This window comes from Bubalus kerabau, chromosome 2 (genome assembly GCF_029407905.1).
Source record: "Bubalus kerabau isolate K-KA32 ecotype Philippines breed swamp buffalo chromosome 2, PCC_UOA_SB_1v2, whole genome shotgun sequence".
Classification (NCBI taxonomy): Eukaryota; Metazoa; Chordata; class Mammalia; order Artiodactyla; family Bovidae; genus Bubalus; species Bubalus kerabau.
The window spans coordinates 153,322,053-153,345,565 of NC_073625.1; the positions used below are offsets into that span (position 1 = coordinate 153,322,053).

Consider the following 23,513-nt stretch of genomic DNA (forward strand, 5'->3'; position numbering starts at 1 on the left):
TACCTTTCCTTTGTATAATCTTGAAACAAATGACCATACTTGAATTTTAGATCTTACTTTATTTAAGTCCATGCTAATGTATTTACATCTTACTGATTATGATACAGACTGTCTTTGTTGGGTTTTAGTACCTAAACAATGCACTATGAATAACAAGGTAATTTTAAATTTTAATTCCTCAGGCTCTCTATCTAGAAACCATTTAAATAGCTTAGACCAGACATCTGATTCAATACCAGGATTTTTCTGAAAAATGAAGTGGTTGCCAGCTTATTTCCAGTAGTATATTTTTGAGTTAATGCAGTGTAACACAATAACAAGAAAGCCTTTGACAAACAGTACTGCATCCTAATTTCCATTTATACTAAAGAAATTAACCCTTATACACTTAAATCATTCTTTTTCTGAAGCAACTATAGTGGGTATATATACCCACTCAAGTTATTCAGACATTTGCTGGCCCTCTCACAAGTGTTTTAAACAGTCAAGCACATTGAGTTTAAGAATGTATAATATTCAAATTCTCATTCTTGCAATTCAGAATCACTGGTTTAACATGGTTTAGTTTACAACTGTACTGTTCATCAAAGTAATATACTTTTAACTCTGCATAAGGGGAAGTTATCTGATAGTCCAGGCATCTTATTTTCTCTGTAGTTGCCACTTACAAAATTGTCAGATTCTTACAATCTCTTAGAAACAGGCATAGAGAATATTTTATTAAACTTGTAACATCTCTTAATTAACAGCATAAAATAGAAACTATATGATACAATTTAAGAATAGGTATTTTATATAATTTATAACCCTTTACAAATAGAAAGTAAATACAATATGTTGAATCTATGGTAAGATTTGAAAAATCTTCAGATTAAGCAAGTTTAGCAAAGTCCTTTAGATGCAATTTCTTTTGGGTTTACTGCAACGCTTTTTGTTATATTGTATGTCTTGTAAATTCCAATAAGTCTATCTGAAATCTCAAACATATTATTTCGAAGAGAAATTATTATGAACTGGGCATTTTTTGTTTGTTCCTAAAGAGAAAAAACAGAATAAATTAGAAAAATTACACATAGATATGTAAATGTATGACTAATAAAGATCTAACTTTACTTCCCTAAAATATTTCTTGGGCAATAAATTGAACATAACATTGCTAATTAATATGAACAATGACAACATGGATAATTCATGATAGTATCTGGGTTAGAGAAGAACTCAGGTATTTGGAAGGATAGTTGCCTAGTAGAAGTCTTCTAGTAGAAAAAAGATCTGGGAAAAGAGAAAGTTCTACCTGTGTTTCTGCTACTAATTTACATTTATATTTAACTTTTCCAAAATGGAACTATTTTGCTCAAATAAAGAGGTCTCCGTGAATACCGTGGGAATAGAGAATGGCAGAAGCTCAAAAGAAGCCAAACAATTCCATGTGTAATGTTTAGGGAACACACATAATTTTCACAATGAAAAGCTCTAAATGATTACTTACATATATGTAAAATGCAACAATAGAAACATTTTTGAAATCAAGGGCTGCATCAATCTCATCCATGAAGTACAGGGGAGTGGGTTTATAGTGATGAAGAGCAAACACTAAAGCCAATGAACTAAGTGTTTTCTCTCCTCCTGAAAGGTTGAAGATCTTCTTCCAACTTTTTTTAGGTGGTCGAACACTGAAATAATTAACAAAGTCTCATCACTTAAATTACTTGTAAAGCTAAATTAAGACTCTCTGATTTGTTTCCTGTAATTGGCTTCTACCACCTTCCTTGGAAATACCTAACTTGCTTTTTCATTAATATAAATTCTTGGTGGGTTATTTTATAAAAATATTTTTGGAGGATGAACACATAAGAACATCTAACAAAAATTTAAGATTTAAACAGTAGATCAGTAAGTAATTCTTACTATTCTTCCCGTTTCCCATGAATACTGGAGTGGGTAGCCTATCCTTTGTCCAGGGGGACTTGCTGACCAAAGAGTTGAACCAGGGTCTCCTCCTGCATTGCAGGTGGATTCTTTACCAGCTGAGCTACACAGGAAGCCTGTAGGCAAACCAGTATTTATCAAATAAAATACGCTGTAGACTTAACTGTCACATCCCACCCCTAAAGAATACTAAGTTTGGAGAATATATACAGAGATGTTAACAGAATAATCCAAAACTTGGTATATGGCATCATTACAAACCTGAACGTGATTCCTTCAGAGAAAGGATCCATGCTGTCTACAAGGTCCAGCTCAGCATCACCTCCCAAAGTAAGCATTTGGTAATTTTCCTTTAATTTATTTGTTATTATATAAAAACCTGCCATGAATTCATTAAGTCTTTGTTTTCGAAGATCTTCATATGCCTGTCTAAAATTATCTCTTTCATTAGTAATTTTGTCCAATTCTGCTACCCGTTGTAAATATAATTCTTCCTATGAAAAGAATATGAGAAAAACGTTATACATCTGACATGAGAATTAAAACTGCTAATTATATAAAATAAAGGCTTAACAATTTAGGCTAAGGACTAAAGAGACTTTCTGACCATTATGAGTTGTTTACTTGTACCTTCTTTTTATAATCTGCAATGGCGCCAAGATTTGGTTTCATTTCATGACACTGGGCTTCCAAAACTGCAATTTGATTTGTTATAGAATCTGGGTTCTTGATTGCTTCAAGCTCTTCTGGGCTTAGAACTGGAATCTTTTCAACATGATTATCTTCTATGGGATGCAGTGATATTTTTGAAATCTATAAAGTTAGATGAATATTAGAAAACGCAGTGTTACTTACAATTCACTGTTTAAAAAAAAACAAACCTCCCAGGGACTTCACTGGTGGTCCAGCAGTTAAGAGGCTGCCTTGCACTGGTTGGGAAATTAGGATTCCACATGCTACAGCACAACTAAGCTCAGGTGCTACAGCTAGAGAGTTCATGCACTGTGATCAAAGATCCTTCATGTAGCAACTAAGACCTGACAGCCAAATACATTAAAAACCAAAAAACTCACAAATTTAAGACAAATTACCTATCAGAATGACATATAAGCAGAAGTGGTGACTCATTTGTGTATCAACTATTTTTCAAAGGACTTAAAAAACAAATAGTTGTAGTGCTCAAGTGTTCATGTTCAATCTCTACATCAGCCCTGGGATGAAAATGTTGATTAATTCTAACTATTACCCTTATTTTTCTGTATATAATAACTCCTATATACTGTTCATTTTGCCCCCTATAAACCTGAGAAGTGATTATATAGCCTGAAATTAAGAATTACAACATACTTCAAAAACACAAACCCCAACTTTTTTCATAAAGGGTATTTTAAATTTACACTTAACAATTCTCACCTCTCTTTGCCAATATTTTATTTTAGAATTATGTTCACCAATGTGACCATCTATTTGTTCAAGTTTCAACTTAATACTAAGTGCATCTTTTTGGAGAGCATGTTCATTTTCCTGAATTACTTTTAGTTCTTGAAGTAGGTTTCGATGTTCTTTCTGGATTTCTGGTAAGGATGCCTAAGAAAACAAAAAGAGCTGCTATAGGTATGATGATCTCAGAACAGCGATTTTCACATTACAAAGATGAAGTTATTAGCACTCTCACCTCATGCCTCTTTCACTTTATAGAAAATGTTTTTATTTACAGAAAAGTTAAAATAGTCATTTTGTATTACACAGATGAAAGTTAATATAGTTAGAAGTGTAACCTACTGAATGCTTACTACACAAGGTACTGATGTCATCCACAATTCTCTGCTGCTTCAAATAGCGCCCTCTCCCCTCGCCACATCTTACCTCCGCATCATTTGTATTCTTTACAACCTCTGCTGCTTTGTCTTCAAGACTTTTTAGCTCTGTTGTTAAGTCATCTACTTCTTTCTCAGTATCTTTTATTTCTTTCTCTGTACGTAAGACACTGTCTTGTGCCTTTTTAAGATTTCTAAACAAGCAAAAATCTTATATTAAGAACCTTTCATAACATTAATGTGACATTGTTTTCTATCCTAGATTTAAAAACTTGTTTTACTAAAAATCTTTCAATTGGTTTTTATGTTTATACACACACTTGTGGGATGTTGTATATTTTATTAAATTCTCAGTATAAATTAATGAAACTTCCTTATATAAAATTTTAGCTTCATTCAATCTTAAGACTATGAAGCAAAATTGTCCATTGTATTATTATAGTCTTGTCATTTTCCTGTCAGATTGGAGGGTCTTAAATCTTTAAATCTTTAAACTATACCTTCAAATAAATTACTTCCTGGTTCAAGTCAGGGAAAATAAGTGTTTTGGGCAGAGTGAGGGGAGGAAATGGGACAAAGGACAATGGGGATGACAATGACACACACAATTATTTTTTCCCTGTGACTGATAACTGTGTTTAGGTAAAATGCTGCTTATTAGCACCTTTGAACAAAGGACACTGTAATAACCAAATAACCAGATAATCACTATGCAACCAGTTTATAATTTTAAGACAAACAGCTGTTTACATTTCAACATTTTATATACACTTTGCTTTATGTTAGAATACTTTAATACTCTAAAATTTAAAACAAGACCTGTATTATGAATGTATTAAAAACTTTTTGGGACAATGGAATAATTAAAATATTCAGTTACTAAAACAATTATGCTAACAGATCTCATCCTTCTTATTCTCCTAAGACCTAGATCTATTTAAATGAATTGCCATCTATTCCTCTAAACCAGAGAAATGAAACTCTAACTTCTATGTCCTCACAACTGGGGAGTTACATAACCACATTTTGTTAAACCATACCTGTTTTATCAGTTTTTAAAAACTAATCATTCGATAATTTATTACTGGTGTCCACCTATTAAAATCCTACTAGGTAACAATGTCAGATCTTAATAAGTAACAGGAAACATTTATTAGACATTAAATTTAAATATTAATCCCCTTTTCAGTGTGATGTAGGGAAGAGGAAGGCAGGGTAGTATGCAAACTCTACCTGTCAGCAGTCTTGATTGCCACTTGTGCTTTAGTAATAGCAGAAGCACATTCATCTAATTGCTTATTTATTTTATCAAGTTTGTCTTGTTGGGCCTTGAGTTTATGGTTATTGATTTCTACGATGATATTGTGTAACCTTTTAACCTCAGCTTCCACTTTACCAGCTCTCTCAGCCACACTGTTATACTCTGGGGGATAAAAAAAAAGTAAAATTACTTTGTGTTTCTACACTAATAAGCATCATTTGTTAGATGCATTCAATAAATCTCTCCAGTCAATACAACTTAACCTGATACATGCAAAAGAAACTTTAAACATTTGAGGAAAAGGGCCTCAAAAAAAAAGCAAAACCCCAAACACAAAACCAAAATGCCCTTTATCAAAACAAATGGTGTTACAACAACATATAGTTAAATTCTCTGGCTCAGCTGTGAACATAACCCATATTTTTTGATGGCTTCATACTGTGAAGCTCTTTTCAGAAGTTTATAGGGTACTTTGACTATTTGTTTCATAATGATCTTTTACCCTTAGACTCTGTACTCAACTATAGACTGGGGGTGAAGAAGTTGTGGTTATTTAATTCTGCTAACCTTGAATTCTCTTCCCTATAACAAAGTAGGGGAGATAGAATAAAGGGGCACTTTTCTCTGTGGCACAGAAGGCTCTTAAGTTACACTTCATAGATTCCCTTGTATCTAGTGTTCAGACATAAATTTAAGTTCATTCAATCAAGAAAAAAATCATACAATTTGGATGGCAAAAGTGATGAACTGAGCATGTTTCTGCTGCAAGTCATGGAAAAGTTTTCTTGGTGGTAGTAGAGGCTCTGATGTCCTGTCAAAAGTTTTGTGAAAACTGACAGGCAATGGCATTAACTTGATGGGGTGGATTACGACAGGTACAATGTGCTTCTGTTGTTGGCAGTTATAGTGTCATCTTCCTAATGTGATACATGGCTTTTCAACTGTAGAAAAGGCAGTATAGTTTCTTTCATGGTTCTTCAGAGTTGCTCTGGGAATTATTCTTAGCGTTTAGCCTAGAATTTATCACAATGATCCTATAAACAATCTTTTTCTCTCTTAAATACATAGTCCCACACCAAAACTCATATTTATACTAGCCAGAGTGGATTCTGTTCTCCATATCTGAACCCTAATCATTATATGTAGGAAAGATGAAAGGTAGCAAAAAGGTAAGGGGTTCACGCTATCGATACCTATGTCCAGAAAGGAAGCAGAAACAGTGCCAACTTGGCAAAACAAAACCCTGCCCCTTTCAGTCTTCTAACTCTCCCCTCTCCCTTAAGGATACTAAGATACTATATTTATCAAAGGAATTGTATCGCTCACAGTGGCGAGTCTGTGTGCTTAGCTCCCTTGTGAGGTACAGTACCAGCTGCTGTGGGGTCATGGCATCATGACTTATACTGGGATGGGCCAAGTATGCAACTGGAAAGGGTTCCACTCTTCAGAACATCATTTTCCTTATTTTCAAGTACCTAACATACATTAAATTCCCCCATTTATAGTAGCATGTCTGTTAGAAATAGGGGAAAATGGACATCATGTAATTTATAATTTCAACATCACCATTTCATATCACCTTGCTCCTTTTATTCTCCACATATTTGCCAGATTTTTAAAAATCTAAATTAATGTAAAATAAAACATTTAATCTTAAAGATATGCTTGAATAAATGGGCTTCCATATCAGACATTGAGAGTCTATTAATAATAACCAGTACTTCCATAAGAGGAGAGAGATATATATATATATATATATATGGCTCCTAATAAAGTCAAGCAGTCTTTTTCAAATAAAATACAAATTCTTGTAGTCTCTCAACAAGAGTGTTGTTATAAACGATGAAGATTTATTTTTTATTTGACCACTAGGTTCCATCAAAGGCAGTAACAAATACTGTAGGTACCCTGGGGAAGGACTAGGGTGAAGTCTGTCTGCAAGAACAAAATACAAATCCAAAATAAATGCAAGAAAAAAAAAAGGTCCTGTCAGGTTATGTCACTCTCCAGTGGCTTTTAATTTCCCCTGGAGACATGCCTATGAGGCTCTACATTATCTGGATTCTTCTATCAGTTAAGTCTAGGGATTCTGGTTTCCTTGCTAGAAACTTCTGACATACTACTTTCCTGCCCTAGGGCCTCTACTTTCTCCTCTACATTCTTCCTGGAATGCTCTTCTCTCACATTTGCACTCATACTTCCTTTGGGTCTCTGCTCAAATCTCTAGCACTAGCCTAACCACTGTGTCTATCTGAATCCCCATCCCGTTCTGTTTCCCTGGTTTTACTTTTATCACCTAGCACCACCTGTTACAGTATGTGATGTATTTGTTTAGTTTCCTTATCTCTTAAGGGTGAATTCCTTGAAATGAGGGACTTTATTTTGTTCATTGCTTGATCAATAGTATCTAAAACAAAACTTGGTCAGTAGCAGATACTTTTTGAGTGAATACCTCAATATTAAAAATATAAATAAATGACTACAAAAAATACAGGTATATATTAATATGCAATGTGCACAGTGGACATCTGTCTGCTTACAATCTTTTCACTTCTTTTTCTTTTGGAAGAAAACTCCCTCGTTTTTTAAACATGTGGATAATTGCTCCAATTCCAGTCCATCTAATACTTATGGATAAACAATCAGTACTTGTCTTCCTTTGCTCATGAACCAGACTGTAAAAAGGGTCTTTCTTGATGTGACGAAGGCTGTTTCCTGGGGTCACTGAAATACTGTGAAACTCACCGTTACCACCTCCTGCCATAAGATGCTTACCTATGTACATTTAACTGAAGCCAACATGGAAGTGGGCTTCCCTGGTGGCTCAGATGGTAAAGAATCTGCCTACAATGTGGGAGACCTCAGTTTGATTTCTGGGTCATGAAGATCCCCTGGAGAAGGAACTGGCAACCCACTCCAACCAGTATTCCTGCCTGGAGAATCCCACGGGCAGAGGAGCCTGGCAGGCCATGGGGTCACAAAGAGTTGGACACGACTGAGTGACTACATGACCTGAACATGGAAATAGAAGCGGGCTGCTCAAGTACATGACCAGAGGATTTTAATGTCAAAGCCAATTCTGACTATGAGCCTGTGAACTAATTCCCTTTCTTGTTTAAAAACTTTGGTAGAACACTTACATGTTTATATATACACATGAAGAAAAAAGTTCTGGAAAGAAAAATGTATGTTCTTTAAGTTCTCATTAACAGCACAGGTATTGTAATCAGATTGCCTTCATCCTGAATTCCTGTATCACCACCATACGTTATGTGACCTTGAGCAAATTATATAAACCATTCTGTGCCTCAGTTTTATCTGTCAAATGACATACTTAATTTATTAGTACTTACTTTACAACCTTCTGAGGATGAAATAAAAATAAAAACTGTAAAACAGCATGGTCACTTCAATATATATAATCTATTTTTTTATTCTACAAATTGTGATCTTAAATAATACAAATATTACAAACCTGTTTTTGACAATATAGGGGGAAAAGTCTGTACTTATACATACCTGTCTTGAAAGTATTAACATTTTCTTCAAGCAGTTTTTGCTGTTTTTTGTCAGGGACTGTAGCAAGTACATTAGCTTCAAGTTCCTTAACTTGGACATTCAAATATTCTTCTTGCTCTGATAAACGCTATAGAATGTTTTAAAATTCAAGGTCAATATTTTAACTTACAAACAATAATATTTGCTTTAAATTTTAAATTAAAACGGTACTTAAAATCTTTAAGAAAAACACAAAAACTAACAGGAAAGGGCAGAAAACATGAACAATAAATAAAAAAATTGAAAATGGCCAACAAAACACATGAAATGTATAAACTCATAAAGACAAGTTAAATACTATTTTTTAGTACATCTGTGTAGCAAACTTACAAAATATTGGAGAGTACTTAGTGTTCACTTAGAAAAATTATCTGCATATGCTACCAGTAGTAAATGAATTAGAACTTTTGGGAACAATTTGGCATTATGCACCAAATGCTTAAAAACATTGTATACATACTGGGTGATAATTACAATTTTAGGACTAAGGAAATAATTGGATAAGCATATTAAGGTATGCCTAACAAGCATATTTAAAACATAGTGGTGTATACAGCCAACACAGAAAAACCTTTATCAAACTGAGGTACAAACTATGTCAATATAATTGCACACAAATTACATTTGCTTGAAAAGGAAATTAATTACTGAGTCAAGAAAAGTTACTATGAGACTACAGAAATCCATATGCAAATTTAGTATGTATATCAACATCTACCACATAAACACATACACGCAAACTAGATACTGCCACTAAAAGTTAAAGGACACACACAAAAACTGAAGGTGATAATTTTTCGCGTATTTTCTAAAAACTTTCTTCGTTTTTTTTTTTGGTTTTGTTTTTTTAAAGAGACTGTGGGCATGCATTGCTTTTTTAATAATTAAGAAAACTTTCCACTTTGTAAAGAGAATAAAATAAAGGGTCATTGTTAAGGGAAGACACATTTCTCTCCAGTCCAAATGGAAACCAGAAATAGCTGTGGCTGGAGCAACATTGTGACAGGACTTTTATCTATTAGTACTCAAGGAAACAAAAATCAACAGACCCAACCCAACCTCCCCTTCCCCCTTATATTTTAAAAATTATAAGCAAACAGTAAAATGCCTCTGCCAAATTGCTGTTCAATTCCAATAGTTGCAGCTTTGGTAAAAAGGTACCTGGATGCTTGCAGAAAACTTTTCTAGTGTATTCCTCATTTCTCGTTCACTATGCCTTAACCTAAGTATTGCTTCTTCCAGTTGTACTTTCTGTTCCTGAATCTGCACTGCTTTTTGAGAGTCTCTCTGCAACTGTGATTCCATTTTATTTACCTACAAAGAAAATTACCAGTGAGTTTATGCCAACAAGAGTTAGTTCAGATTAACAGCGATTTACAAAAATGATGAAAACCCAAACTTCTGATCTTAAAGACTAGAAACAGGGAGGAGACATATGTATACCTATTGCTGATTCATGTTGATGTATGGCAGAAACCAACACAACATTGTAAAGCAATTATCTTCCAATTAAAAAAAAAAAAAAGACTAGAAACACACCAAACAATCCAGTTCCAATTCTAAAACCAATGCTTAGGAGATGGTCAACTAATTTCTGCATCATAGATTCAGGTGAAAAGACAATTTTAAGTGTTGTATAATCAATTATAGTTACAGTGAAGGTATACTATGCTAATATTTAAGAGGAAGAATATAAACTACTTCAGAATTTTCAGGAAGAAAGTAGTATAGTGTTCTGATTGTGATAATGGAACATAGGTTTTTCTGGGCATTTTGACATTCTATTTTACTTCTGGAAACAAAATATTTTGAGATAAAAATCTGGAAACATATCAGAAGTCTTTGCTATATTTACAATTTAAATAATTATTTTGAAATACAAAAGATAATTATGTAATACAGCAGTAACTGTGAAGAAACAAATGTCAAACAATAAGTTAACAGTGAAATAAATCATATGATCCAAATGTGATTACAGAAAAAGACATGTATGTTGAGTAAATGCTTTTCAATTAACATACTTTTAGAACTTTAACAGGCTTCATATGAAATCCCACAGCTTACACACTAGCCATTTATAGAAAGTTCAAACTGTTAAATTGAAAATATGATTGCAGTACATTTAAAATAGTAGAAAGTTCTACAGTGTATTATATATCAATAAAGCTGCTTTAACAAAAATGTCTTGACTATAATTTTGTACATGCTGACCTCTTCTTCTGAGATTTCAACAACAACTGATGAACCCATCCTTCCTTTCATTACTTTGCTTCCACCGCCAGTCATTGTACCTAGAGAACAGAAAAGTCAGACATAAATGTATGTATCCCCTCAACAGAAGTAAATAGACTCAACGGCAAAGGAAAAAAACTATTACCTGACTGTTCTATGATTTGCCCTTGTAATGTTACCACTCTCCATCTTCTATCTTTTTGGTAAGCTACTCGTGTGGCTTGATCTAAGCTGTCAGCTACTAAGGTATCCCGTAAGGCAAAGTAAAAAGCTTGGCGAATTGCCCCATCTTTTACTTTCACTAAATCAAATAACCGAGGCGTATTCTCAGGAGTTTGAATTTTGGTCATTTTCTTTGCCCACACTGCCATCTAAAAAAAAAAGAAGAAAAAGACGTTTCTTTAGGTATCATTTATAGACTAAACATGTTAAACATAAGGATATGTATACAAAGTTCTTAGTATCTACACAATATTACTTTATTGTTATTTAAGAAAAAGATATTGTAAAATTATCTCTATTCACAGATGATCTGATCTTATATATATTAAAATTCTGAGGAATCCTCACATGAAAGAATTATTAAAACTAACATGAATTCAGCAAAGCTGCAGAAGATCAATATGTAGAAACTGTATTTCCTTATACTAGCAATAATCTGAAAATGAGATTAAGAAAATCCCATTTATAATATATTAAAAAAGATATTAAAGAACAAAATTAAAGGATTCCTGATTTTAAAGCTTACTACTAATCTACAATGATCAAGACAGTGTGATATCAATGCAAAGTCAGACATAAATAAGAGGCCAGAAATAAACTCGTACATTTATGATTGGTTGATTTTTGACAAGCATGCCAAGAAAATTCAATGGGGAAAGAATATAAAAGGTGTCCGAACAACCCAATACTCAAAAGAGTAGCTGGACCCCCCACTAAAATTAACATGGATTAAAAAACTAAATGTAAAACCTAAAGCTGTAAAGCTCATAAAACAGAGAAAGTAAATCACGGTGCCATTAGGATTACATGGTAGCTTCTTAGATATGACACCCAAAATACAAGCAACCAAAAGTAAATAAACTAGACTGCTATCTAAAATTTGTGCTTCAGAGGATGCATCACAAGAACATGAAAAGATGGCTCACAAAATGGGAGAAAACATTTGCAAATTATGTATAAGAGACTTACATCCAAAATATATAAAGAACTCTTACAACAGCAAGACAAACCAATTAACGAATAAGCAAAGAATCTGAACAGAAAATAAAGAAATAGCCAATAAATAAGCACATGAAAAGCTGGTGTACAAAAACCTGTGTACATGAATGTTCATGGCAGTATTAACCATAAACAGCCTAAACATGGAAACAACACAAATGTCCACCAATTGATGAATGGATAAACAAAAGGTGCTATAGAACATAATGGAGAAGGGAAGAGCATTTGGCAATAAAAAGGACTGAGGTGCTGATGATGCAACATGAACCTTTTTTTAAAAAAGAGCAGACAGGGAACTGGCTCTTAGTTCCTATAAAAGGGATCAAATCTCTGCCACCTGCAATGGAAGCACAGAGTCTAAACTGCTGAACCACCAGCAAAGTTCCATCATGGATGAACTTTGAACACTAAGTTAAAGAAGCCATAAACAAAAGGCTATATATTATGTTATTTCATTTATATACAATGTCCAGAATACATAAATCCAGACAAAAAGTCAATTAAAGGTTGTGGGGTGTGGGGGTGGGGTGGGTGGGAGAACAAGGGTATTGATTGTTCATGTGTATGGGGTTCCTTTCTTGGGGTAATGAATATTCTGGAATTAGATAGTGGTCATGGTTGAACAATCAATTCTGTGAATATACTAAAATCCATTGAACTATATATTTTAAAATAATGAATTTTATGATTATGAATTATATCTAAGTATTTTTCTCTCTATTTTCAAAAAAAGTAGTTATTGAAGATGGAAGTTAGCAATGCAAACTACCAGTCACTCCAACATAGGAATGCATATTACTTTAGGGGAAGCAGTACAAGTTTCTTTTTTTTTCACAATGATGTAACCCCTAGAGCCTAATATAATCCTCAAAATCTATTAGGTGGTTCACTGAAGTAACTATGAAGAAAAAGCTAGGATTCAAAATCAATCAACACCTGGCACTTAAAAACTAAAATACAGGTAGATTATAAATACCCACCTTATCCAAACCTATGAAGGTTGCAACTCCAATATTTTGTCTTTTAAGGAAGTTTACACATTCTTGGGCTGTATCAATAGAATCAACAACAATGTAGTCTAATGCATGACAACAAGATGAAATAGCAACATCGTATTTTTCATCAATTGTTCCTAAGTCCCCCTAATAAATAAGAGGAAGGAAAAAAAAAATCAATGCACAATCAGCAGGGAATTAGGTACAGGATCATTTCATTACTATTTCATATAGATTTTTCAAGTTTCATTTAATTGAAGAACTAAACCTACATAGTTTACAAAAGTACAAAAATGGAACACAATGAAAAATTTAAGTGTCCCTCACATTCTTTCTCTTCTGCAGAGGCAATCACTACTAGAGCTTTTATCCACCTTTAAAAAAAAAAAACTTATGGATATAGAGTCTGAAATTTTAATGAGCACAAAAGGAACAGAACTGTTTTCACTGCATGTAAGTGAAAATGTATAATGTGAAGATTGGAAACCTAAATTATAAGCAGAATAACTTACAGAATAATACAACTTTGAATTATTGAAAACCATCTAAGTAAATCTGTTTGTCTATTAATAACTTACCTTAAGTAACATTAACCAACTAGTTTCATTTTTCCTTGAGCAAAGGAATATGATCAAATTGTGTATCTTCAAAAAACTAAGGCAGAAGTCCTTGATATGCAGACATGGAAGCAACTATGCTGGGTAATTTTCATCTGCCCTTCTGAATCACCCTCTTCTGCTTCCTTCTCTGGAAGGCTGAATCAGGGAGTGCATTAATTGGTTCTTCTGGCTTTCCAGCTTAAGACAAAGTGAGGCACGAGCCAGAAATGGTAGAATAGATGAATGGGGTATCTATTTTCCTCACTTCCTTCCAGCTACCTCTAGCCATTGCCAAATTCCCTTCCTTCTTCAGGTTCAGGAGCTCAGGCTTCAGGCACCCAGTATCCCTAGCCTTGGGTTTTGACATCATCCTTTGTGATTTTCCTAAACTCTAGTTACAACCTTCAGTATGATGGTATAAAGCTCAGAATATAATTGATCAAATTCTTATTTTTTTAAAGAAAAAAGTAGTTAAGTTTATCAGTAGAATTAGATCATTTTCTTTAAGTGACTATAATTATTCCGAACTTTTTTAATGGGTTTCTCTTATGGCTCAGGAGTAAAGAATCCGCCAGCAATGCTCCTTAGAAGACCTGGGTTCGATCCCTGGGTTGGGAAGATCCCCTGGAGAAGGCAAAGGCTACCACTCCAGTATTCTGGCCTGGAGAATTTCATGGACTGTATAGTCCATGGGGTCGCAGAGAGTTGGACACAACTGAGAGACTTGTACTTGCACTTCCTTAACTTTTAATGTGAAAGGATCCATACCACAAAGAATTTTACCATGCCTGAGTGTAAGAGCAAAATGCTTAAAAAACACTTAATATACAGTTATTTAAGAAAATTATAATGTCTGAGAAAAATATAGTTATTTATAAATAAATTTACTTTACCAGTCGTCCATATATTCCTGGAATTCTGCCAGATTTTTTTTCTTGAATTATTGCATCAAGGACTTTTCCCCTACTTCGATTCATTGCTAAGGAACTCTTTGCTTCTTCAACTTTTTGGAAAAGATCACGAACCAAACTTTTGAAATTTATTTCTTCTTGTGTAAGTTTCTGAAGTTCTTTTTCTTTCTAAAGGTGAAAGTAAAGAAAATGAATCACAAAAGCAGACACACTTATTACAACGTAAGAAAAGGCCAACAATAAACACCAGAACCAGAACTCTGCAGTCACATTGTAACTGCTTGCTGCTTTGATTTTGAAAAATATGGATGGGTTCTCTATTTTAAGGGGCATAAATTATTTGGGTCAATAATAAGGTGAACGACCTCAATATAGTTCTAGGAGCAGCACACTGATTGATAGAACGAGTAGAGCTAGGGTTGTGGAAATCCCAGTTTTGTACCATATAATTATGCATAATAGTAGTAGTTTAGTTCCTAAGTCGTGTCCGACTCTTGCGACCTCATGGACTGTAGCCTGCCAGGCTCTTCTGTCCACAGGATTCTCCAGGCAAGAATACTGGAGTGGATTGCCATTTCCTTCTCCAGGTAATTATGCATAAATGTTTCCTAATTCTTATATTCTTACACTAATCAAAAATAGATCTCAATATAGGACTCTAGATATAGGACTCTGGGTATGGCTATGATTAGAAAGTGGTTTGCTTTCTAAATTAATAGATAATAAACTATATAATAGATTTAATATGTATTACATTAAATTAGTGTTATATAGCATAATTCATTATTCCAATTAAACCAAGGAAAACAAAAGCACAGCTCTGAAATGAAGGGAAACGTGATGAGTGAACAGTACTGTTTCTATACAAAAATGTCAGGCTGCCAACAAAAGAGAAACCCTCTCTCACATGTACACAAAAATCCTAACTCTCAGTTTCTCAATCTACCTATTTAGCAATTTTTCCAACTGACATTCTCTTTCATTTCTTGGTTTTAAATTATTGCCTCTATTACCAGTCATACTGGTTTCAAGTAAAAGCTTAAGTTATAAACACAATTTACCCAAAAATAAACTGAATCACCAAGAAGACAGAAATCATAACTGAATATAACCTAAGTTTACATTTAAATTCTATATGGCCATGAAGTTTTCTGATGACCAATCAGTGTGCATTTACTAAAATGAAAAAGACTATTTTCAGTGTCATTTCGCTTCAAAGAGCATCTTCGATTGCAATTTGCCTAATGATGCTTTGGAAATTAATGTTATGAAATTCCTTACTCAAGGAGAGAAGATTGATGAACTAAGTAAGATGTCTTGATTAGTTCAACAACTTGCAGTCCCAACAAAGAATGTCCTTAAGTTCAAAAATAGAAAAATACACTAAGACAGTTGACTTGCATATTTGTTCACACACACATTTATTTGACTTTCCTGTATCACTGCATAAGTTGTCTACATTTACATTTAGGGAAACAAAAACTTTCTTTTGTTTAAATTATTTCCATGGGAAATAATGATGGCGATAGCAATATTATTTGCTGTTTGACACTTGAGGGGATAACACAGTTTCTTGATAGTCTCAATTTAATTTGCATCAGATAGAGTACTGAAATATTAACCCCCTTCTTTTGGGAAAGATTACACTAAACAACAGCAACAAAATCTATTTATCAGTCACACCAGATGTTGAGATTAAAAAAAAACATGTAAATATGTATGAAAATAAATAAAACTAGGGTTGATAAACAATGTTAATGTGAAACACAGAAGTAAAGATTTACCTCCTTTAGCTCATGTTCAGTTTGAGGGAGTTTTGCCTCTATATCTCCAATTGCAGCTTTCCTTTCTTTGAGAGTCTCAGAAGCTGCCATTAGAGCTTCTTTGGCTTTACCTAATTGAGACACTGCAGTATTATGACGACTGAGATAGATATCAAGTTCTGATTGAGCTACATCCATCTTTGAACGTGCTTCATTTACTGATTTGCTGAAGTCCATAAGTTCTTTCTCTCGACTCTGTTAAAATATGATAGGTCCCACTTAATCTGAAATACATGTTTTCAAACCTAAACCAAAGTGGAAACCATGCATTTTAAATTTAACTTCATAGATTATATAAGCACAACATATAGAAATAACTCTCATAAGTGAATGGACTAACAGTTTTTGCCCAGTTGTGAATGTTTATGGTATATAAAGTCTTTCCCCAACTGATTTAATAACAGCTTAATGAGGTAGCTGCTGCTGCTAAGTCACCTCTGTGTGACCCCATACACGGCAGCCCGCCAGGCTCCTCCGTCCCTGGTATTCTCCAGGCAAGAATACTGGAGTGGGTTGCCATTTCCTTCTATCTCATTTAGAGACTATAATGACAAAAAATCAGGACCACCAACACACACACCCACACCACTGTAGAATATATGTTCAAAGTACTATCCTGAATGTTTTGTATGTATTAATTCCTTAAGCCAACAATCCTACGATCATCATTATGCCCATTTTGAGGAAACTGAGGTCAGAGTTTAAATAACTTGTTCAAAGTCATGCACTCACTCGTAAGTAGCAGAGCCTGTTTTTAGCTCCAAAGATACCTACATATGAGTCCTGGCTTTGCCACTAACCTAGGATGCCAAGGCACATGGGATTACTTGATATACATGAGATGAGCAAATGTGAAAAACTGATCTTATTCTATTAGGAAAGTGACTGTATGATACTTAGCCACTTTATCACATAGGCATCCTACTTACAAACTCTTATAGATGATATTAGAACATGTCCATATTTCAAAACAGAATCAATTTATATTAGTCGAGAAACCCCGAAACACTTCACTGAGGTATAATTTACAAAGATCTTATATGTAACTGATTTAAGCAACCAAGAATTAACACAAGAGCCATAGCTTTAAAACTATTACACAAGAGCTACAAAAGTAAAGAAGGGAAATGTCAACCTATGGTTAGTGTGGTCCCAAGCATATACAGGTAGTAACCAATTAAATTACCAAGAAAATAATTTAAGAGAAAACGTGATAATTAAATCAACATTAACAGAGAATAGCACATAAAACAAAGTATCTGATACGCATTTTCTTCTACCACTTTAAGTTCTCATTCTCAGTTAACGTCTTTTTAAAATGAGAAAGCAGAAAACAAAAAAAAGACAGTCTAGGTTGACTATTTTTGGGGATGTTAGATAAAAGCCCAAACTTTTCATTCTAACAGTTCATTTTTCACTATTACTATAAAAACAATCTTTAAGATAGGAGAAAAAAAAAGCCATCAAAATAAACACCAACTGATAAAGAAATCTTACTTCTTTTTCTTTTTGAAGGCCTTGTGTTTCCTGTTTAAGGCTATCCATAACTTCCTTTAATTTTTCTTCTTCTTTTTCTTTTTCTTTCTCAAGGGCATTGTTTTTAGTTGTTGTCTCCCTTATGATATTCTCACTCTTGGCAGGTATACTTTTAAATTCTTCAACCTAAGATTATAAAACAAATTAAAAAGTTACTAGGAGCATGTACCTTTAGGCTATCCAATACCATTAATATTTGACTTATTTAAAAGCATTTCTCAAGATCTTCTAGATCTTTGCAGTTTTCATTTTAATTAGGTTTGAACCAGCTAGCTTTAGCAAGTATACTTCCTTAACCATATGCTGCAATTTCTATATTCTCAGTCTAATTCATAAAGATAATTCTATGAATTCTTGATTCCTTACAAAAGACAATTCTCCTTGGCTGGGCATTATATCTTTCTTCCTTCTGCTCTAACTTTATGCTGTAATTAACCTTCTTCACCTACAAACATGGTCTGAGTACATGGAATTCCTTAAAGTACCCTTCCTGGTACATTACAACTTACCACATATTACCTTTACATCCCCTGCTGCTGCTGCTGCTGCTGCTAAGTCACTTCAGTCGTGTCCGACTCTGTGTGACCCCACAGACGGCAGCCCACCAGGCTCCCCCTTCCCTGGGATTCTCCAGGCAAAAACACTGGAGTGGGTTGCCATTTCCTTCTCCAATGCATGAAAGTAAAAAATAAAAGGGAAGTTGCTCAGTCGTGTCCAACTCTTCACGACCCCATGGACTGCAGCCTACCAGGCTCCTCCGTCCATGGGATTTTCCAGGCAAGAGTACTGGAGTGGGGTGCCATCGCCTTCTCCGTTACACCCCCTAGTCTCTCTCAAATCCTAAGATCTTTCCCAACTTTACCCTTTCAGAGTCACCACATGGGACTAATTTATTCCATTAATACCTTCCAGTAATAATCACTCTTTCACAGTTGGTGTCCAAAAGCTAATAACTGTACTTAAGTTACATGTGGCTTACTCTGTCCAATTTAGGGGTTACTATGACATCCATGGTATTTTGTTTATTCTGGTTATCTATAACGGGAGAAATTAAACACTTCCCAAAATGTTCTCCCTCAAACACTGACTCATATAAAAAGTGCTACTACTGTACACACGAAGTATTTTGTGAATAAATGCATTTGCTTAAAAGGTAAAGCAGAGCCTATAAGTACCATGTAAATATATGGTACACAATTTTTTTTAGGGGAGGGGCTTTCAGTGTTGCCTCTATTAATACCTGATTAAACTGTGAATATATTTGAAATGCTCCAAATTAATTATTAGTCTGGGTCCCAGCAAATTAGGCATTCTGGTCTAAAATTCATCATCTTTTAAAACTTCAAACTAGCTAATCAACTCCTTGCTATAAATTATGGCTTCCTCTTCCCTCCTTTCTAAGGGGAAACTCCTGCTGATATTCTTAACTTGATTTCTGTAGACAAAGGTACTACTTTTAAAAGTCTATGATATATAGCCAAAAACCTCTTTTTAAACCATATATTCTAGGAAGATTATTTTGTCACCAAAATAGGATTACCGATTTGGTAAATAATTCTCCAACAATATATATCAGATACATAAGCTCTAAAACTCAAAGTCAATGGATGCAGGATTTCCATAGTGGGTGAGGGGGAGAATTAGGTTCAGAGATAAATCCTGAAGCACTTAACATTCAGAATTCCAATTCATTTTCTAAGGGGCAAGAACATTCATGAAAAATAACAAAAACTACATCCGACAGACATGAAATATTAAGAATTTCCCCCACATAACCTACCTTTTCTTTATCTTTTTGAAGTTGTTTCTCTAGTTTTTTGGCTTTACTTGTAGCATGTTTCAATTTTTCCCTAACTTGAACATCTTCCAAATCTAGTTTTGTAAATTTTTCTTTGTTCTCCTCAATAAATTTTGTAATTTTATTCAGCTTCCTAGCAAAGTAAGAAAATCATCAGTCACTATTTTGGATATTCAGATATTTTAAAGCGACTTTATATACCTTGCCTGAAACACTATGTAAATGTACCAAGTTCTTTTAAAGTAGGATCCTAATACTACCTGCTTCAAGCTAGCCCATCCATATTTGAAGAACTTGTTAAAATGTGTGGTTATGAGTTATTTTGTCCTTCAAAGCTAGATTGGAAATAGTGACTATGATGTCTAGGTATATAAAAATTTGACCATTAAAAAAAACAATAGGCAAAACTCATTTTAAAGAATAAAAAAAAGAAAACTGAGTAGGTAAGGGATACTGGTATCACTGAAGATTGCCATGAAAAAAGTAATGATAAAACTTTAAGACAACTAACCTGTCAGGTTAAATGCCTATTTTTGCAATGATGTTTTGTATTATTGGGTTCTGCCACTAGGGGGTAGCATCCTCCATTATTTAAGACCAGAGTTGGGCACTCAAACCTGTGATAATCATCAACTGGATGAAAGGCAATTCAGTTTTTTGGTTGCAAAAAGAAACCATTTATAATATTTTATATGCTGGCAAATATATTGCCTTCATATGCTTGTATTGTTTATATATAGACACACACACATACATGTAATAAAATAATCTACTTTTAGTACTTTCCAAAAGATTATTACTTCTCTACATCTTTTACAGCTTTATTCTTAGCTTTCATTTCATTTGACAGTATATTGCTCTTCTCATTAATTTCTTTGGTATCTTCATTAATTTTTTCCTTTTGAGTCTCCATTTCAGCAATTCGTTTCTGCAGATCATAACTAGAGAGAGAGAAAAAGCTATCAGAGATCCTAAAGTACCATTTCTAAAACTCTCAAACTATTTTAAGTAAAATCAGCAGTTTCTAAAGTTATCTAGGCCTTTGGAGGGGGAAGGAAGAAACCAACCCAGGGTCAAAGCAATTAGGAACAAAACAGGTTCCATATAAACACAATTAGATCTGCTATTAAATGAATTAAAAAGAATTTATAAGTAAAACTATTAAGTATTAAGCATAGTGATATTTGTGAACCCAACTTCAAGTAGGATAGTTAAAAATTAACTTCACTACTATGGCAAAAAACTAATAAATTCATCACAACCACTTGCAGAATTTTTTTTTACTTCAGTCTTCACATTTCTCTAATACAGGAAAAGAGAACAGATTAGATTTTAGTGTCAGAAACTAATACAAAAGTTGATAAATTAAGGTACTTACATGTAATACTGACAAACATGATTCTTTTTTCTAAATATTTCATTTTCCAAGGTAAGAAATTCAATGGCTATGTTTTTCTCTCCTTCTAAGGCATCCTTTTCCTTTTCTACCATCTTAACTCTGTTTAACTACAAAAGTTAAAAGGATAGAAATTGTTTATATTAACTGTATTGAACAATCTGAATTTAAAATATGCCAACATTAGATAAAAACAAACTACATTCATAAACAATGTTTCTCTGAAATGTTAATAAGGAAAACGTAAAACTTCGCTTAAACAATTATGATCTATCATAACTTGAATTATCTGGCTTAGTATAATCTGTTAATCAATAAATGAAACATTCTGGTTTACAAAAGTCTATGGAAGATTCACCTTCTCTCCTCTGTGTTCATTTAATATTTCAACTCTCCGACACAAGACTTTAATAGGTTCATTTAGTCGTCCAGAACCAATTATATCTTCTAAATATTCAAGCATACCCTCATCGTGTTCAGTCTGGCCTTTTGGTTTCATCATAGCAATTTGTTCAACTTCACCCTTTAAAAAAAGTAATATTTCACACTCACTGTATATGTTTGGCTATATCAGCCTCAAGTAAGAACTAGAAACAAGTCAATTAACAAATCCAACATTAATTAGAACTAAATGATATAAATCAGTAGCATAAAGAGATTTAGTAAGATGCATAGGCATTCCCTGATGGATCAGTGGTGAAGAAGCCTCCTGCCAGAGATTTGAGTTTGATCCCTGGTCTGGGAAGATCCCACATTCCTCGGAGCAACTAAGTCCGTATGCTGCCAACTACTGAGCCTGTGCTCCAGAGACCAGCTTTGCAACAAGAGAAGCTACTGCAATGAGAAGCCTGCAAAACACTAGAGTAGCTCCCATTCGCTGCAACTAGGGAAAGCCTGTGCAAAGCAACAAAGACCCAGCACAGCCAAAAATGAATACATAAATAAAATTATATAAAAATGCAAGTAAAGATGTTCTAACTTTCTAAACAAACAAACAAGCCATTAAATGAAAAAGGAAATACTATTTTCTCTCATGGTAATAACAGGAAAAAGCCAAATGACTGCAACTAAAGGTCTTGGTACATAAAACTTTTGCTTGCAATTATTATTATAACAACTTTTAAACTATACTTAAAATCTAAGATTAACATTATATATTTGCATTTATGCAGTTCAGTTACAAAGAGAAAAGAAAAAAGTACAGTCAGTAACTTTCAAGGCTGACTGAAAGGCAGCCATTTAGCTTGATGGGGGAGAAAATTTTGTCTGAATATGCTCAGGCAAAATGCTACTTTACTTCACACCAGTAGCCTGCCTGTATTCTTTATTACAACAGAAGAAAAGGGACAGAAAAGTAGAAAAATAAAAACATACTCCTTTATTTCTGCAAAACAGCACAGACTGAAAAAAATTTTTTTAAAAAGGGGCATATATTCTTTCTCAATTTAAATATCTACAGTATTTATAAATGAAACTTAAAAATCTGGGTTAAAACTTGCTAATGACAAAGCATCGTATTACCAAAATCTTCAATATAATTATATACAGTAGAAAAAAACTGAAGATCAAACAAGAAAGGATAAAACAGCTCCTTTAAAAATCTACTTATTAGGGACTTCCCTGGTGGTCCAGTGGTTAGGGCTCCAAGCTTCCATTGCAGGGGGCACTGCAATGGATCTCCAGTTGGAGATCTAAGACTGCATAATGGGGGTGGAAATCTACTCATTAAAAATCAAAATTAAAAAAAATTTTATAGATGACCACTTTTCTGTACTTTGACAACAGCACATGATTATAAAACACAAGGTGAAATGTTATCTTAAGAGCCTGTCATTGTTTAGATTTCTCTGTAACCTTGGGTATGTATGAATTAGATTTAGCTAAATATTAGTGTTTAAACTAAAACATGTAGACATTTATATAAAATATTTTGTTCTGCTTTCAATTATCAGTTCTTTCCAAATATTTTGGGCAAGCTTTAGGTTTTATACAGAACTTAAGTCTGGAAGAGTATCTAAAGCTTTGGATCACAACAGGTGAGACTCTAGCCATTGTACAAGCCAAGACTTATTCAGTTGTTATCTAAACAGGTTTATCAACAGCAACATTGCTGACATTTTGGGCTGAATACTTTGTTGTGGGGAGCTATGCTGGGTATCATAAGATGTTTAACAACATCTCTGACCCTACCAACTAGATGCCAGCAGCATGAGGCTTCCCCTAGCTGTTAACAGCCTAAACTGTCTCCAGACGATGCTAAATGTACTGGGGGAGAGAGAAAGCAACAACTACTCCCAGCTGAGAATCACTAACCTGGAAGTAGTCAGTTTAACTCTTTTATGTCTGTGTTTATAATCCAAATATCTGACACCAAATAGTCAGCATTCTAATTTGACTTGAATAGCTGAACACTTACTATAAGATAAATGAAAATCCA

At 33.8% G+C, this 23,513-nt stretch overlaps 1 protein-coding gene across 4 annotated transcripts in view; it reads right to left on the reverse strand.

Moving 5' to 3' along the window:
- Positions 1–693: 693 nt before the first annotated feature.
- SMC4 (structural maintenance of chromosomes 4) overlaps positions 694–23,513 on the reverse strand; it is a 242,496-nt gene continuing 219,676 nt past the window's right edge. For all 4 annotated transcript variants that reach the window (XM_055569210.1, XM_055569209.1, XM_055569212.1 and 1 more), the window contains 19 exons: positions 21,435–21,599; positions 21,059–21,186; positions 20,481–20,621; positions 19,663–19,813; positions 17,844–18,008; positions 16,308–16,541; positions 14,506–14,691; positions 12,999–13,160; positions 10,943–11,168; positions 10,777–10,856; positions 9,727–9,879; positions 8,527–8,653; positions 4,980–5,169; positions 3,796–3,940; positions 3,343–3,516; positions 2,560–2,742; positions 2,191–2,423; positions 1,490–1,673; positions 694–1,034 (listed from right to left, as the gene is read on the reverse strand). In XM_055569210.1, the coding sequence (XP_055425185.1) occupies positions 882–1,034; positions 1,490–1,673; positions 2,191–2,423; positions 2,560–2,742; positions 3,343–3,516; positions 3,796–3,940; positions 4,980–5,169; positions 8,527–8,653; positions 9,727–9,879; positions 10,777–10,856; positions 10,943–11,168; positions 12,999–13,160; positions 14,506–14,691; positions 16,308–16,541; positions 17,844–18,008; positions 19,663–19,813; positions 20,481–20,621; positions 21,059–21,186; positions 21,435–21,599 (3,180 nt within the window). In that variant the 3' untranslated portion in view covers positions 694–881. The remainder of the gene's footprint in view (positions 1,035–1,489; positions 1,674–2,190; positions 2,424–2,559; positions 2,743–3,342; positions 3,517–3,795; positions 3,941–4,979; positions 5,170–8,526; positions 8,654–9,726; positions 9,880–10,776; positions 10,857–10,942; positions 11,169–12,998; positions 13,161–14,505; positions 14,692–16,307; positions 16,542–17,843; positions 18,009–19,662; positions 19,814–20,480; positions 20,622–21,058; positions 21,187–21,434; positions 21,600–23,513) is intronic.